At 38.6% G+C, this 16,117-nt stretch overlaps 1 protein-coding gene across 1 annotated transcript in view; it reads right to left on the bottom strand.

The window, feature by feature from the left end:
• The window catches only part of ARHGAP42 (Rho GTPase activating protein 42), a 168,739-nt gene that overhangs the window by 78,600 nt on the left and 74,022 nt on the right, over nt 1–16,117 (bottom strand). Inside the window, exon 4 of the mRNA XM_054220834.1 lies at nt 2,615–2,686. Coding sequence (XP_054076809.1) covers nt 2,615–2,686 — 72 coding nt within the window. The remainder of the gene's footprint in view (nt 1–2,614; nt 2,687–16,117) is intronic.

The raw sequence follows: 16,117 nt of genomic DNA, 5'->3' as shown, positions 1-16,117 counted from the left end.
GCAAGTTTGGGTTTGATACGAATACAATTCTACACACTGTTCCAAATTAATACTAGGGGCAAAACCAGCACAAACCTGATATTTCAGAGCAAAAAGTAACAGTTGATACATCGTCCATACAGCTGACGTGTTTAGAGAAGACCTCGAATAGAAAGTGATGTTCTCAGTGTCCCGTGAAACTTGCTGCTGAAATCCAAGCAACAAGAAAGCATCTATGTTTTCTGTTTGGCTGCCAGTTCAGATGACCTCAGAGGAGTTCAAAGAGCCAAATCTCTCTTCCAACCTTCATTAACTGCAGATAAATAACTAGCAAGCTCAACTCATCCTGTATTTATAAGAGTTCGCAAATGTTCAACAATTGATCCCAGCGAAGAGAAGTGGAGGTAAAAGATCTGACCACGTTTCTCCATTTTACTAACAATGAGTTTCAGAAAGACCGAATTTCTACTCTATTTCATACTGGTCTCATTATTCCTAGATCACACGCTTCTATTTTGTAATTACTAGAAAAACGGTATTAAATGTAATTAATCTCTCACTTCTTTGTGTTGATTCTGTTCAGTTAAAGGCCAACGGTAATTGCTTCTGCTGATAAAAATCAATTCAGAGGTGAATGTTTGTATTGCAATCTGGGTTATGCAGGCAGTCTGAATCTCTCATTTTTGAGCTTGACAGTTGAACTCCATGAGCAGTGCAAGAAAAGATGAGTTTATTTGACATTTTATAAAACAATGAGCTGGGAGAGCTCTCTATCTGGTATCAATGTGTCAAACCTGGACTGCCCAAAACACACATAGCGCTGCATAATAAAGTGCATAGGACACTGGAATAAGAGTTAGCTGAGCCAGGCTCTCTCCTGAACTCATTCGGTACACTGTTGTGTGACTGCAGACAAGTCAAAACAATCACTGTTTCCACAAATTACATAAGATGGGCAAATGCCCATATTTCATCTGGAAGGGATATGGAAAAGAAACCAGCCATTCCGATACACCGAACAGAGAGGGCTCAACCTGTCCTCTAGTGCCCTGCCTTTAATGTTTAATACTTGCTGTTTCAAAAAACAAAGTAGTCATTCTCAATTAGATCATTAAATATGTGTTGACATCTTATGAGTGATATATTCAAAGGAGACATGAATGTCTTACACAATTCTGCAGAGAGCCCTGTGAACCGCCTGTGGATCGTCTCTCTGATGTACCAGGACAGTCAATAGTATGGCAGGTTAGGCTTTCAAACAGGGCTCTCTGCAGAGAAGAATGATATCCCTTAAGCTATAGGAATATGAAATGAAATGGTAACACAAAGAACTGAACAACACAACTAAAACCTACTGAAAACTAAAAATAATTTTGTACTGGGATTAAATTCTGATTTGCGCAACATGGTAAATAAACTCCCAGCCCTGCATCTCACAGCAGCATAGGGGTGGGACAAGCAAAGAATGCAGTTGTACACAAAAACATATCAAGTAAGAGGGTAAAGAACATCCATTTCAGAGAAATCTGACCTCAAGTTCACAGTAAAAATCTTTCTCAAACATTTACTTAGTTCCTGTGCGGAAGCAGTCTCATCTGTTTGCTGCACATTCACAATAGCAGTACAAAAAGCATAAACCTTCGGTCTCTCTTTCCAATAGCTCTGTTCTTCTGAGGCCGTTTGAGTACAGCACAAGTACAACCTCAACTACGACATCAGAGAGAGGTATTTTTTTTTGTACCCATTTAACCTTACAAATGGAAAATTTCCCAGAAAGTTTTATGAGCGCTAATACAAGATGCAAAATGCTTCAGAACTAGCGTATTTATGTAGACTGAAGGAACTGTTACTAACCATACCTCTAATTGACTACTGCAGCCTTTATGCATCTCTCTGAGATGGTGATTAAAGCAGTCACTGATAACCACTTAAGACTCCAGAATCAGACTGAAAATAGCTCTTCTAGATTAACAGTTTGTTCCGACATCTTTTTCCCCAATATATCTGATTTCCTGGGTTGACTACTGAACCCTGGTACAGACAACCTGCACTGTTTCTCTCACACAGATGTAAAACTTAACACCAAAGAACTGACAAATCACCAACTGCAGCACTTCCACTACGGGAAAATCTCTGGGCAATATGAAGATGAATACCCTGGCAAAATGAATATGAATCACTGCACTGCATCAGCATCAGTCGTGTAAAGTGGAGAGGGAAAGCAGAGACGGAAAGAGAGTATGCCTAAAGCGCACCGACTTCTTTTGGTCTGCATGCAATAGCCACTTGAGGCCAACGCACCCATCGCAGCTGTTTGAACCCTCTGTGTGATCCTGGGTTAACCCAAGATGCAACTTAACGTAAATGCAGACATCAGAAGATGAACACAACTCCAGATGGTAAGAATGTGCAACAGTAGCAAAAGCTGTACCGTATGCATATAATAGTCTGTTAACTCCATTTCTAAATCATCTCCTTCTCTGAAGCAAATTCAGTATAATTTACTAACACTTTAATGAGGATGGCATCAAGTATGTTTGAATACAAAATAGTTGTTTTCAGTCCAGCCTTCAAAACACTCTGATAAACTGAAATAAACATGAAATGGAAAAGAACTGTTTCCACAGCCACTTACTTTTGCTGCTCCTATTTGCTCTTTACGAAACTTCTCCAGCGGTGCTATTAGCACATCATTAGCATTCTGGATCTGCAAAGTTAAACATAAAGCATATCTTTTTAATACAGAGTATTTGCAGAAAGTGGAGTCATTGTAACTCTGCCAATGTACAAGACTGAAAAATTCACATCCGTAACATTCTGGTAAGAGCATACGGGTAGGTGTCAAATAATTATGTCTTCTTTACATAAAACATACAACACACATGTTCACTAGTCTATTATGGAACATTTCCATGAATAACTAAAGCAATTGTAATGAATGATGTAGTAAATTTATCTGCAATATATAGAAGGGTTTTCTGGTATTTTACTTCCATTTCTTGCATCTTGCCTAAAACCAGAATAGAAACCGAAAACTTCCAGGAACATGTTTTGGCAGAACAGAGAAGACAAACATAGTACTGACAGCACTGCCTAAAAAAGCCTGTGTTTAAAGAATCCAAATCCTTGACAGCTGAATCTTTTCGGCTATCTCTTTGGATTATATACCTAATTATACTGAACAGAGGAGAGTAAGGCAGAGAACTCTAAAAAGAAAAGTGGACAATTTACAAAATACTCTAAATTGGATTCCTTAACTTTTCCAGTTTTTAAACTAATTTAAGATGTCCTGCAGCTATTTTTATCACTTTAACTTAAACCAGGGTTCCTAATGAATCACAGTTTTCCCCTCATGGCCTCTGTTTATTTAGCGTAAATCCAGTCCTGGGAACCCCTCTCTGAAGACCATTCCCAGCAGTGACCACCCGAAGTGGTCCCTAGTCATTTGGGCTGGAAACACACATGCAGCAGAATACAAACACCAGCCATGCCATCGTGCCACTCACCAGAAAAGGCAGCAGGATTTCACCATGTGCCTTTTAGGGACAGGGAAAATAACCAACTAAATTGACTTACTGCAGAAAAATCAGAAGAAACTAAAAATTTCCAACACATCAGAAATAAAGCATAATAAAACACATCATGTGTTATTCTGTTACACTAACTACAGGCAAAATTTTATGTTTTCTGCATGAATAGCTTTTTTCTTCTTACCAGTCCAGTCTTTACCATACTCATCACATTCCACATTTGGACTTTGGCAGATCCGGAGGTCTGGGCAAAGCTAACATGTACCTAAGCCAAATGCGAATGAATACAGCTTTTGTGACTCTTCCATAACAATAATTGATAAGTTACATTGTCAGTTGAGCACAAATACTTCCCAAAAGGCTGTAATAATAAACGCATAGAATAAACCCATTGAAACACAAACACATTTTCTTTCCTCCTAAACCTAACATTACAATTCGAAAGACCACAGAACCACCACATCTCTCAATAGGGCAAAGTTTCAGGAAAAGTTGAGGCTCTCTTTGACATCCTGATGTAACGAAGTCCAAGATAGCAAAGGCAATACTTGGCATACTCGATGATGCAGTGATCAAAATGGACTACATTTGAAAATAAAAGTCAGGCACAGAGGATGGGGAGGAGTGTTTTCACTGAATTTGCTGCATTCAACATCTTCCATCAGTTCGACTGGAACAGACTAAAAAGCTACGTTATTCTCGAAGTGGACATTTCCCAAATATATATACATTTTTAGGCAATATCTAGCAATCCAACTGAGATTCGACACTTTCTATATGGTAAAGTGCATACACTTAACAAAAGATAACCTCTATCCCAAGGATCACTAAGTAAGGCAGATTAAAATTAACAGGGGTGCAAAACTGTTAAATGACTTGCCCACAACCAGTCAGAATTGCAGTGCATACACCTGGAAGCAGCAGCTGGAAGTTTTGATAGCTTACAGAGCATGCACATGGCTTTTGGCACTACAGAAATCAGAAAGGCTTGCTGGAGTCACTGGTACAGAAGTGTGGAGTCATCTTTTCTTTCTTTTTCATGTACAAAAGTAAGTTATCCCTCTGCCCTTTAGATTCATTTCTACATACAGCAACGATACATTAAATACCTCACAGTTAAATTAAAAGAGACATTCATATTATTGAAGTAGTTACTAATAGCAGTAATCGCTGCTAGTCCTGTTGCTAGTCATTGCCAGTCGAACTAACTCCACGTGGAGCTGAACACGGCTCTTCCCTTCACTCAATGCTATCACGTTCAGGCAGCTTCCACGCCACACTAGGAAACCTCATTTCATGTATTGCCCTCTTGACAGCCTTAAAGTGACTGAAACACAACTACTACTGGTCTTACCCAATGCTGCTGCAAAGCAAAGGAAATATCTTGGGGAAAAAAGAATCCTGCTTCAAACACTGTGGAAGAACATATTCGCAGGAAGCACACGGCACTGAGAGGAGTCATCTGGGAAGTAGGTGGCTTTGCTGGGCTGAAGCGCAATGTTATTCACTCCCACAGTTACACATGCAACTAGGAATGGACACTGGGTATCGCAAGGCTAATTAAAAGATGTCACGCACTTCATCTAGACAGGGTCTGCGCCTCTGAAGAGAGTTGATGAGCCACATCAACAGAACATGCTGCAAGTTCATCCCTGGGCTGAAAGCTTTTACTGACAAGAGCCCTGATGTGGCAATTCACCTCCCAGCAAAATTAGGAGCTAGGCAAGTAAGTAATGGGCTTTGGCTGTGGGAAGGGAGAACACGCCAGCAAAGTACCAGAGAGAATCCCAACAGATGCATTTCAACAGACGGTATTACAAGATGCAGAATGCTCCGCTGTGAAAAGACCCGTTGATTTTCACCAGGTTGTACCCAGCTTTTGGAAACTTGAAAATACAGAGAAAGAAGAATTTTTGCCTTAGATGTGCATTTATTAATTTTGTTTCATTGTCGATTCCTATCACTGCAATTACTTTGCACTCAGTTTCCTTGTTAAGGGTTACAAATTGTCATACACACACACAAAGTAGGAATTTAATCCTCCCACAACCATTTCTATAGAAATCTGATTGCTTTAGTACTCTGAGTTGTTCACTGTGTGGTCCTAATAGAGTAACTTTCTTGCTGCCAAGATGATTATCCCTCCCCTACTCAGTTATTGGGCTACGTTGAAATCACAGACACTTGGAACAGGCAAACAATGTCAAAAAGATTGTAACAGTTTCTGTAAATAGCAACCTCAGAAATTCACGGGGTGTTTAAAATACAGATCTTACCCTTAAAAGCTTATTCAGATTAGTCACACCTTTAGAGAAGTTATACTTTCTTGATCCACTGGTTATTGAATGCTACACAGTTCCAGCTCCCAGCATGGCTAATATGTGTCAGTCAATCAAATGATGTGATTGTTTCTCTTGTTTGGCAAAAGGAATTATGTAGTTTTAACTTAGAGTCAGTTTATCAGTCTTTTTTTAACTAAGATGTCAGACAAGTATTAGGCAGACATAACAGGAACATATTACTTGGACAATTGAGAGAGCTATAGTAAATAAGTAAACTACAGATTTTTCTAAACTAAAAAACTTAAATCAGCTTTTTAGGTTTGGTATGTATAACTCTCTCTATTTAGCATTACTGATAAAAAAAAATAAATAAAAACTACCACCAAAATCACACTGAATTTGTAAAAAATATTTGAAAAAGAAACATTTAAAAAAATTGAACACACTTTTTCTAAGCCAGCTTTGACAACTTATGAGGTCATTCTCTGTTTTGCACCACTGTAGATCAAGTTAACGACGGACTAGTAATACCATAGGTTGGACACTTTCATGTACAATGTGCAATGCAACATTCAGCTTCTTAGCAAAAATGTAGTGCTGTCTCAAGTGGTCTTAATACACTGACACAAGGGAATGCTTACAAGTCACATGCCAATCAAGGCTGGGAGTAGTTATATATGGCTGAATAAATTATTTTCTGCTAGGTTTTTTCAAGTGAACATTATTTTTTAATTTTCTACATCACATAGCTTATTATTAAAAATAAATTACTTTAGTGTCATACCTGAAATTACTATTTCTTGAAATAGTCAAAAAATGTCACAGGAGAATATACACAAAGGCTGCCGGTAGCACAGAAAAGGCCGGTCTCCTTATAGCTCCTCATGAAACATTGGATGAAAAAACACTCCACTGAAGAACAACCTAGAGGAGGAATCTAACTTCAGATGTTAGGTCTCATGAAGAAGTTTTTCTTTTCTACTGATTACTGAGCAAGCAGAAGAAAAATCGTCCATCTTTGGATAAAGTCAGTTTTCACGAACGTTCCTGCCTCAGATTCTACCATCAACTTTTTAAACCTAAACATTTTTATTCTAAAAAGTACACATTGATATGAGGTGTATATATACGCAGAAAAAAGTATGGTATATACACATAATATTTAAAACTTAACATTGCGATTAATTTCAGTTTTTGTGTATCTTGACGTTGTAATTACTTGGTAGGAGTCTTGGTAAATAAAGGCTTCCTGATACAGTTTTCCCCCAGAACATCTATTTATAGGTGAGTGGATAAACTAGATTTGAAAGCTTTATCTTTCCAAGTATTTGCCATCAGATTCTGTCCTGGTTTTTTTCCACGTTCGGAAGTATTTACTATTCCAGAAATACTGATTTTCGGAGATGAAGTAAGATAGGAGTTTTGTTGGAAGCATCCATATTTCAGAGACAAAAGACCTACAGAAAGAATGGTCTGTCTTTTTATGTCTGTGTCCTCTAATGATTCTATAGTACTCTAATGCTTGGATATTAACTCCTGTTCTGCTCCCATCAATGCCTCTTTCTATTTCCAGGCTATGAAAAATTGACAAAGTTAGAGACAAGTACAGATGCTGTATCACTTCTGCATGAACCAGGAGGAGATCCTGAACTTCCCCTTCATCTGGGAAGTGATAACCTTTTAGGTTAATCTGAAAAGGAACTGGTGGTATACCCAGTTCTTGGAGTGACGCCGAGACAGAGGCAAGTTACTAGAAAGCACACAACCTCATTTATGGAGAACTAAATTTCATCTTGAGAAGTAGACTGTTGGTGAGACCTTAAGATCTGAGACAGTTTAGTATACTTCTAATGGAATTTTGACAATCCCATATCCTGACCAAAACCAGATTCTCCTACAAAGCTTGAACCTTTCTGGTACAGAAAAACTTAAGGTGGGGACTGTAGGAGAGAGTGATCCTAACACCTAACTCCGCTTCCACTGTCTGTTTTGCTTCACCTCCGCCCATGCAGGGCTCCTTTGCTGGAGGCACTGGCTCGCCACTCCTGCGCTCAGACAGCCTTCATTCTTCCCCTCCGCCCATGCAGCTCTCCTCCTTCAGGACTCTCTGAATTCCCTGCAAACAGGAGACCTCCAACTCTATAGTTTATTCCCCCGATATATTCAAATCCCACAACAATTAGCCAAGCATTCAGTCTGACCTGCTGCCCTTCCTGTGACCTGATGCTTAACCACGGTGACACTGCAGGAATTTAAAAGGAAAGAAACGAAAAAAAAAATTCTGAGGCGCGTGCTGTTGGACCAGTGACTGAAGGAGAAAGGAAAATAAAGATCTAAAAGCTATTTTTCAAATCAGAGGTTCAGTTCTGTTAAAGCCTTCAAGTTAAAGCAAGCTATTGCAGAAATTTATATTATTGTGCATATTGCAAGACAGCGCATCTTCCACACACATGAAGGTAACTACTGCTCTTTAATACAGAGACCCCGCACATTTTTCATAGTTTTTTCACTTATTTTTGTGAAAAACACCGGTCTCCTCTTGCAGACAGAGTAAGACCCTTCACAGAATTAATAGCCTACCAATGTGGTGTTAATTTTAGCTCTGCTTTTTCCTGCACCAGTCTCCAGTACAGGCAAGCTACAGGGCAAATTAGGTAGAGAGTATCACACCAACTGTAACTGAGACTAGTACTAACACAAAGAAATGGCATTCTCAAGTGGAGAAGGAAAAGAAACATTTCATCATTCTTGAAGGCACGATGACCACGAGAACTGTCCTTGTACCATTTTTTGTGCTGATGGAACAAAGAAAAGCCAAGGGCCTCGCTGAGGGAAGCCAATTTAAGGATTACTCCCAGGACTGCACTTGAAGGGGAAAAAGAAATAAAAATAAATAAATAGAATCAAAGAAGAAACAGCCCCACTCATTGCTAAGCACAGTATAAAAACAAGCAAACCTTGCAGACAGTACTGTGACTATCTTTGTGATCACTAACCAGATGGGGCCTTGTCTCATAAGCTGGGGAAAATATCAAATACCAGGAGGTCCTCTTGGGCACTCTCTCCCATTTGGTAGTTTCCTTTGTTCCTCCCAAGTATTAGGCAAGGAAGAAAACGTTACAGTTTACAATCAGTACATTTTGTGAGCTCATTGGCAGGAATGAGTGAGTACATGTCATTTTAGAAATCCTCCATCATACTATCTTCTTTTTTTGCCTTTTTTTAAACTATACACTATCCTATTAAGCACAGCGTGTAATCAAAAAGAATTAAGCTTCAAATATTTTCATTACATCAGTACATAAATCATTAATAAAGTGTTTATATAAACGACATTTCATTCATTTTACACCCAACAGTCATGAAGTTGAGGGCTATGTTTTCCGAGCTGTTTCCACATGCTCCTAAACGAGGTGAAGATGACCTCTGTTCTCTCAGATGAGGGTACCACATAGCAAGTACCTATCAAATACAGCCCACCCACTCCCAAACATCTTGCCTTCTTTGTGGTATCTCCATCTCTATGGCAAACTACAACATTTATGGTACTTCAGCACTCAAAGATCCCAAGGTCCAGTACGACCTTTCATAAAAACAGTAACTTGATTCTCTTTGAAGGAAAGGAGGCACCAATATCCTCTGTGTGTGCAACGACTGTGGAGCAGAAACTCCTTTCTTCTTCCCAGAAGATCCTGGACCTTTGAGACCACTCTGTACTAACACGGGTTAACCTTCTTTGGGGCCAAGTAACAACACAGAAATACGAACTCTAAGGACTGGCATTAAGAGAATAGAGAAAGAAAAAAGAGTGGTTTTGATTTCAAATAACAGCTCCCCTACGAAATCTGGGAACTTCAGGTGTCCCCTAATGAACCAGACCATGCAGTGCCGACAGCAAGATCTGACAGAGGACATTATCATCTCAGTAACAATACCAGTACAAAGAGTCTGAAGAACTTACGAGGCAATTAACTCAGTCACTCAATATTAGATATCCACTTGATACAGCACATGAGCTTCCCTTCCCGTTGAGGTAGAAATAAGCACACAATTCCTGTGATCCATTTGGATACCTTTCAGTCAAGAAGCATCACATCATGAAATTGCCACGTTCTCCATAATCAAACTCAAGTTTGCTATTTTGCTTCCACAAAGGTAATTCTGAGGAGATGTATAAAGCCTAAATACATTATTTAGATGTTTTCAAAAGAAAGCAAAAGAATGCCTGGGCCACTGGGCCTGACGTCTGCTCTTGCTCAGGGATATTACAAACCCATTTAAAGTTTTAAGGGATAATTCAAAGAAATCTGGGACTGGGCAGAAGAGTCACTTCTCATTCAGCAGAAAGCAGCTAGATTCAACAGAGACAGCATAAACATTCTAGACGTGACATTATTCACTTAAGGCTACTGTCCAGTTAACTTTGCAGTCTAATGTTACACTCACAAAGGTATACGGCACTCCTAATATGTAACCGAACAGCTGAACTACAAATGCATTCATACTCCTGGTGATGAAGAATAAATTACCAAAGTAATACAACCAATGAAACAGTGTAACAAATTACTTGCTTGGGGCTAATGAAGGAACATGTCAGTTAAATTTTATTATATTTGGTAATATGGAATACGGCTTGTTCTTAGGCACAAAATGAAATAATATTTTTATACCTCTTTATTTCCTTTTATTTAATTAATTTCTAGCATAGTTATGACAGATATCACCAACTGATATACGTGTGCAGTGCTGAAACAGGTACATTCAAAACTGCTCATCTGATCTAGGCTATTTTGCCTGCTGAAATCCAAAACTTGCCATTGCATATCACGTCTCTTTAAGATGGGACTTCATTCAGTCTCAGAAATAAGCATTCTGCCATACATCACAGAGTCCCGTGGCAGCAAGCTACCTCTACTACTCATGCTTTCTGTCATTAATGGGTATTAAGACCCCAAATTCATCGGTTGACTCTGGAACATGGCAGGTAACTGGTGTCTAACAGAGACAGGGCTCCTCCAGGGAGCCCACTGAAGCCGAGCACGGAAACCAACAGAAAAACAGATCTTCAGAAATCAGAAGCTCCCACCACCTGACCCTATTCACTTAACGCTGCTCCAGAAACATCTGAACATCATTATGTTACCTAATGGCAAGGTCTTACAGAAGTTCAGGACAAGTTCCCAACAGAACAAATATTTAACAGAACTATACAGGAAGTAACAGTCTTATAAATGACTTCAAACATCTTATGATTATTTTTCTTAATGACTTGTTCATCTCTTTGTGAACCACAACCATAACAGATAATACTTAATGACTGCAAGACTGGACGTTGATTTTAGACATTGCTCAGTGAATGACAAGACACATAGGGAAGGAAAAAAAGGCAGTTAGATGAGAATAATTGTACCATGAAGTTACGGCAGGCAGTTTCACATGCATCTCAACAGTGCTTGTTTTGCATAATGAGGCAGATTATTTCTGGCTGAACTTATCATTGCAGGCAAAAAAGACTAAAGTTAGCCACAAAATTTCCATATATTAAAAGTTTTTAAAGATGGAAAAACGGTGTTTGGCATATCTAGATAGTATATTATCTACACGTTCATTTAATACTTCTTTTGAATGCTATTTCCCTTTAACTATCTTGTTCACTCAATGCATTCATTGCCTGTGATGTCTCTGGAGGGAAAAGCTAAATATTCATTCCATCTGTTTTAAATTCCACATTTGAGAATTTGCAGTAAGCTTAAAACGTCTTTGTTGCCTTATAAATATTTAAAGAGAAAATATCGTTACGTTTAAACTCCCAGAATTGTTGTTATTTTACAGTAGTTAAGTTTAAATGTTTGTACGCTAATCTGTTTTGGTCATGAACACAAGCTTCTTGGGCATCGTCAAATCACTAATACTTCAAGCACAACTTTAAACAGCACCAAGAAGATGCTACTCAATTCCCACTGTTCCTATGTGGAATAGAAATCGCATTTATTATAATCACCTTTGACTAAATGGTGTGGTCTGACAAACCAAATTTACCGTTAAAGACATTTTAATAGCTGATGCTCAAACTGTCCTGCTGGGTTGGAAAGCGCAGCAAATACATATTATCAGTCACTCCAACTAGCAGTAAAGTCAGAGGCTACAAACCTGCCACATACCCAGTGAAAAAACTGCTTCTGACAACACGTAGTGGCAATGAGGTGTCTAATAGGTTTTACGGACAGCCTTAAAAATTATTTACACCATATAATAGAATGCCGTCTGCGTAGAGAAAGCAGACTTCTTCCTGGAGGAATATTACATACCTCTTAAGCATTGCGAACTGCTGAAGTAAAATTGCTACAAACACCTTTGTGTTAATTCTATTTTACATCTTCAAGATGCACAAACCAAAGCCCTAAGAAAATGGATTACTGAAAACAGTCAAGTTCCATCATATATGTACACATATATGTATAAAGTCAGATATTCTTATTTTCTCATAATTGTTTATTGTTCTGCAAATCTCAAAAGACTGCTAGATTTAATTTTCTTTTTCGATAGTTGAATGAAGAGGTAGGTTGAATACCCCAAATATTTTACCCAAATAAGGTCAAATCGTATCTTTTCCTGCTACCAACATATTCAATAGTATTTTATAAAATCAGAGTACAAAAGGAAAACCATGTGATGCTAACCTTTAAAAATGTACTTAAGTTTTTACTACAGACCTTTAAAATATATTTACTCTTTTATAAAACTACTATACCAAAAATTTACACTTAAAACATCTTTTAAAATAAAAGATTACATAACAAAATGTACACTTTTAGCTATTATCACCTACAAATAATCCAAATACAAATGAAAATAGCCTTCAAGAAAGGCAACACAATACATTTTACAAGATAAATGAGGAAATGGAGAAATGAAAACCAGCAGTTGATAAGTATTCTAAGAAATAAAAATGAGATTGTACTAGTAATATATAATAGTCTTAAGAAACTGAATGCCAGAGATTGGTATCAAGACAAAAAAATCCAGCTGAATTACTGACGGGCTTGTCTGGTTTTATGACTGTTAATAAACACACAGTAGTTATATGTGTTAAACTGAAGGAAATCAAATCTTAGACTTGAAAATGTCACAGAGTGAGCACGTAACTTCCTCTCCCACTCACAGCATACGAACTGGCAAAGGAGTCCTGTGTTTGTTGAAATATTAGCTACTCCCCAGAAGAAACATCTGTGTACAAAAGGGGCCCAAAAAAATTCTGATAAGTTATGCTTTATAATGTAGTTGAAGTGGTCGGGGAAAAAATTCCAAAATTAGTATCACATGAAAATAATTCATTTTCAAATTTAACTTCTTCCTTATATCTTCATTTGTTTCTCCCCTTCCTCCTTGGTAGCCTGAATAAAATAATAATTAAAAAATTGCACAACTCTTCTTGTCTGTCAAGCCTCTATTCCAAATGTCAAACACTATCCCAAGTATTACAAGTACTGAATAAAGATGTAAACACTGGCATGTTGTTAATTAGGCTTCATGAGGAAATTAGGATGCAAAGAATGGTATCAAGGGAATTGCCCAAACATGGGTTTTAACAATGCTGTTACTGCCCTCCCACAGTAACTTTTAACAAAATCGACTTCATTCCTCTCACAGTGCGCCTTGCCAAGAAACAGATTTGAATAAAGGGCCCTCATTAGCAATAAAAGTTTGGAGGGCGGAAGTGCTGCTTGAACTTTGCATTGCTGAAGTACATGCAAGGAAAAGCACCTTCCTGAACTACTAACAGTGGCTGCATAAGCCAGTCCCAGCCTGTCCATCCTCCTGTGTCACGTGTCACCTGCTGCTCCCGTGGTCTTATACAGCAGCAGCAGAATAAACTTGTAGCATCCACGTACTGATAAAAAAGCTCAGGATATCAGCCTTCTTTACAGTTGTGGAGCTCGCAGTGGCCATTTGGACCTTCTCAGCTCCTAGCTAGGCTCTGTAATAGGCTCTGGGAGATGCCATGAGAAGGCTGATAGAATTTTGCAGAGTATTAATGCCCAAACCTTTTTTACCTGCTCCTTGTTAGCCTCAGAGCAAAACCTAAGGCATTGGTGATTCCTGAGTGTAGTGGATACAGACAGGAAAGTATCTAAGAGTTATTCAGCGTTCCTCATAAATCTCGCTGCTGGTATCCAGAGGCCTACTACCCTAGTGGTAGCATAAAATATTTATGTTTTACTACTGATAGCACCACTGAACTCATCTGAAAACCAAGCATGTCATACCTACTTCAAGCAACTTATAGATCAACAGAATTGTAAACTAAGTTCCTGTAACACTACCTTTATTAAGCCATCTTTAATTCAGGTTCTCAGGACAAAGTTGTACCTATAATAGGGCACCTATCCATTTTATGAAATTTCCGTTACTGCGAAGCTCTAAAAATAGAGTTTTAAACATATAGGACAATCTACAAACCTGTCTCCGTGAGTCGGTAATCTTCAACAGCCAGAGGGTTCATCCACCATGGACCGCCCTTCTTGCAACTAATGTAGCTGCTGTTGCGTGCTAAAGACCAAAAGCAGAACTCAAGATCCCTGACATTAAAAAGTAATACCGAACCTAGGACTCATGATGAAATTATAACAATGCATGCATGAGGAGTGCGTAGAGAGGGACTCGTGATCACTCCTTCAGCTCAGCTACAAAGAGTTAACGACAGGAATCTGAAGGGCAAGATGTTTACATCTGTCTCTGATTAATGGGAAGGAGGAACTCCAATACTGTTACATGTAACTCACAGAAGGGAAGAGAAGGTTTGAAAGCAGTTCTTGGCCAACAGGAAGGTAAAATACATTCATGATCAGACTCTAAGATGCGTTGATCCAGTAGAAAACTCTTACATGAACACGTTTAAGAAAATTCCTGTATTAGGTACAAGAATAATAATAAAAGTCCTACGAAGCATTGGAGTGTCTCGTCTTCAGTGTGCTCAGAAATGAAAAACCAAATGGCATGAACCGGTTCTTCTTCACTTACTTTCTTGATTTGGAGTGTTAAATAGACTACTTTACTGTAACAAAGTGTTAACTACTACTGAACACATTTTCCCAGACAGGCAGTGAAGGACTCTGCAGTGCTGGGCACGCTTATGCCCACAGACTTCCCCCAAAGAGCAGGAGCCGTGAGTGGACACTGCGAAGAGCCTGGTTGCGTAAGAACACCTGCACGCTACAGGCACTGGTCATTGTAAAGTAAAATTCGAATGTAGAAAGCACTGTACATTATACGGTTTCCCCCCTCCCAATATTTTTAATTTATGTGAAAAATATTCACACCTTAATCCTACAGGAGTATTAAATAGATTAACAGAAGCTAATGGCCAGTAAGTTAAAATGGAAAGGGGAAAAACACAACTGACTTACACATCGTAATTGACTGTAAATACCCACTAGAGGATAATATATTGGGACAAGTTTGCTGCACACATCTGAGACTCCCATTTTTGTGTCTCCTGTGCCTTCATTCATGTCTTTTCAGAATATGCTAGTGATGTTCTTCCACGAAAAATCCTTTCACATAACAAAGACCATGCATGCCACCTACTCCTCCATTGCACAAGGACACATTTCAAAGAACTTCTGAGTCCTCTGAGTCCCATATTCCTGCTTTCCCTTCAGCGGACAAGAGCTCAGTGGGGATTTTGTAGCTACTGTCACTTACAACGTGAGCTGGAAAACTCCCTTCTACCCCTCTCTCTTAGTCTCTCCTGTCTCCTACTCTTGCTGCTTAGTTGTGTCAGCAGAATTACTTTCCACACAGATGGGACCATTTCATAAAGTGTTAAAGAATGCAATTAACTGTTTCTGATATGTGAAGAATTACAAAGATGACTGAAGCTGGTATGCTTCATAACTAAAAGAGCTACACCCTTTTCCTCCTACTGGTTTTCACCAAAATTACCGGTTTCTGCCTCTGAACAAATTGTGTTCTTCAAAAGTACCAACCCTGTACCCAGAGGTGAATGACAGAAGACAACAACTTCAACACAGCACTTTGGACGCTTGTAACTAGAGAAATCCTTTGCTGTGTGTATTCCATCAACGCTATCTAGGCACTATTTATATCACATGAGGAAAAAGAACTACCTGATGTTAAAGAAAAAAGATTCCCACAAAACCAAACCAAACCAAAAAAACCCAGTTTGCTTTTTGTCTCTTTTTTCTTTAGCAAACAGACATAAATCAGCAATGGATATGCTCATGGTAGGTAGCTAATCATCTGGTAAGAGATGCCATTCTTTTCATGGCGTATATTCCATGGATTGTAACTCAGTGAAAACTG

The sequence above is a fragment of the Rissa tridactyla genome, chromosome 1, assembly GCF_028500815.1.
Source record: "Rissa tridactyla isolate bRisTri1 chromosome 1, bRisTri1.patW.cur.20221130, whole genome shotgun sequence".
Taxonomy (NCBI): Eukaryota; Metazoa; Chordata; class Aves; order Charadriiformes; family Laridae; genus Rissa; species Rissa tridactyla.
Note: the sequence above shows the minus strand (reverse complement) of the source record. Positions and strands in the feature narration are given on the sequence as shown.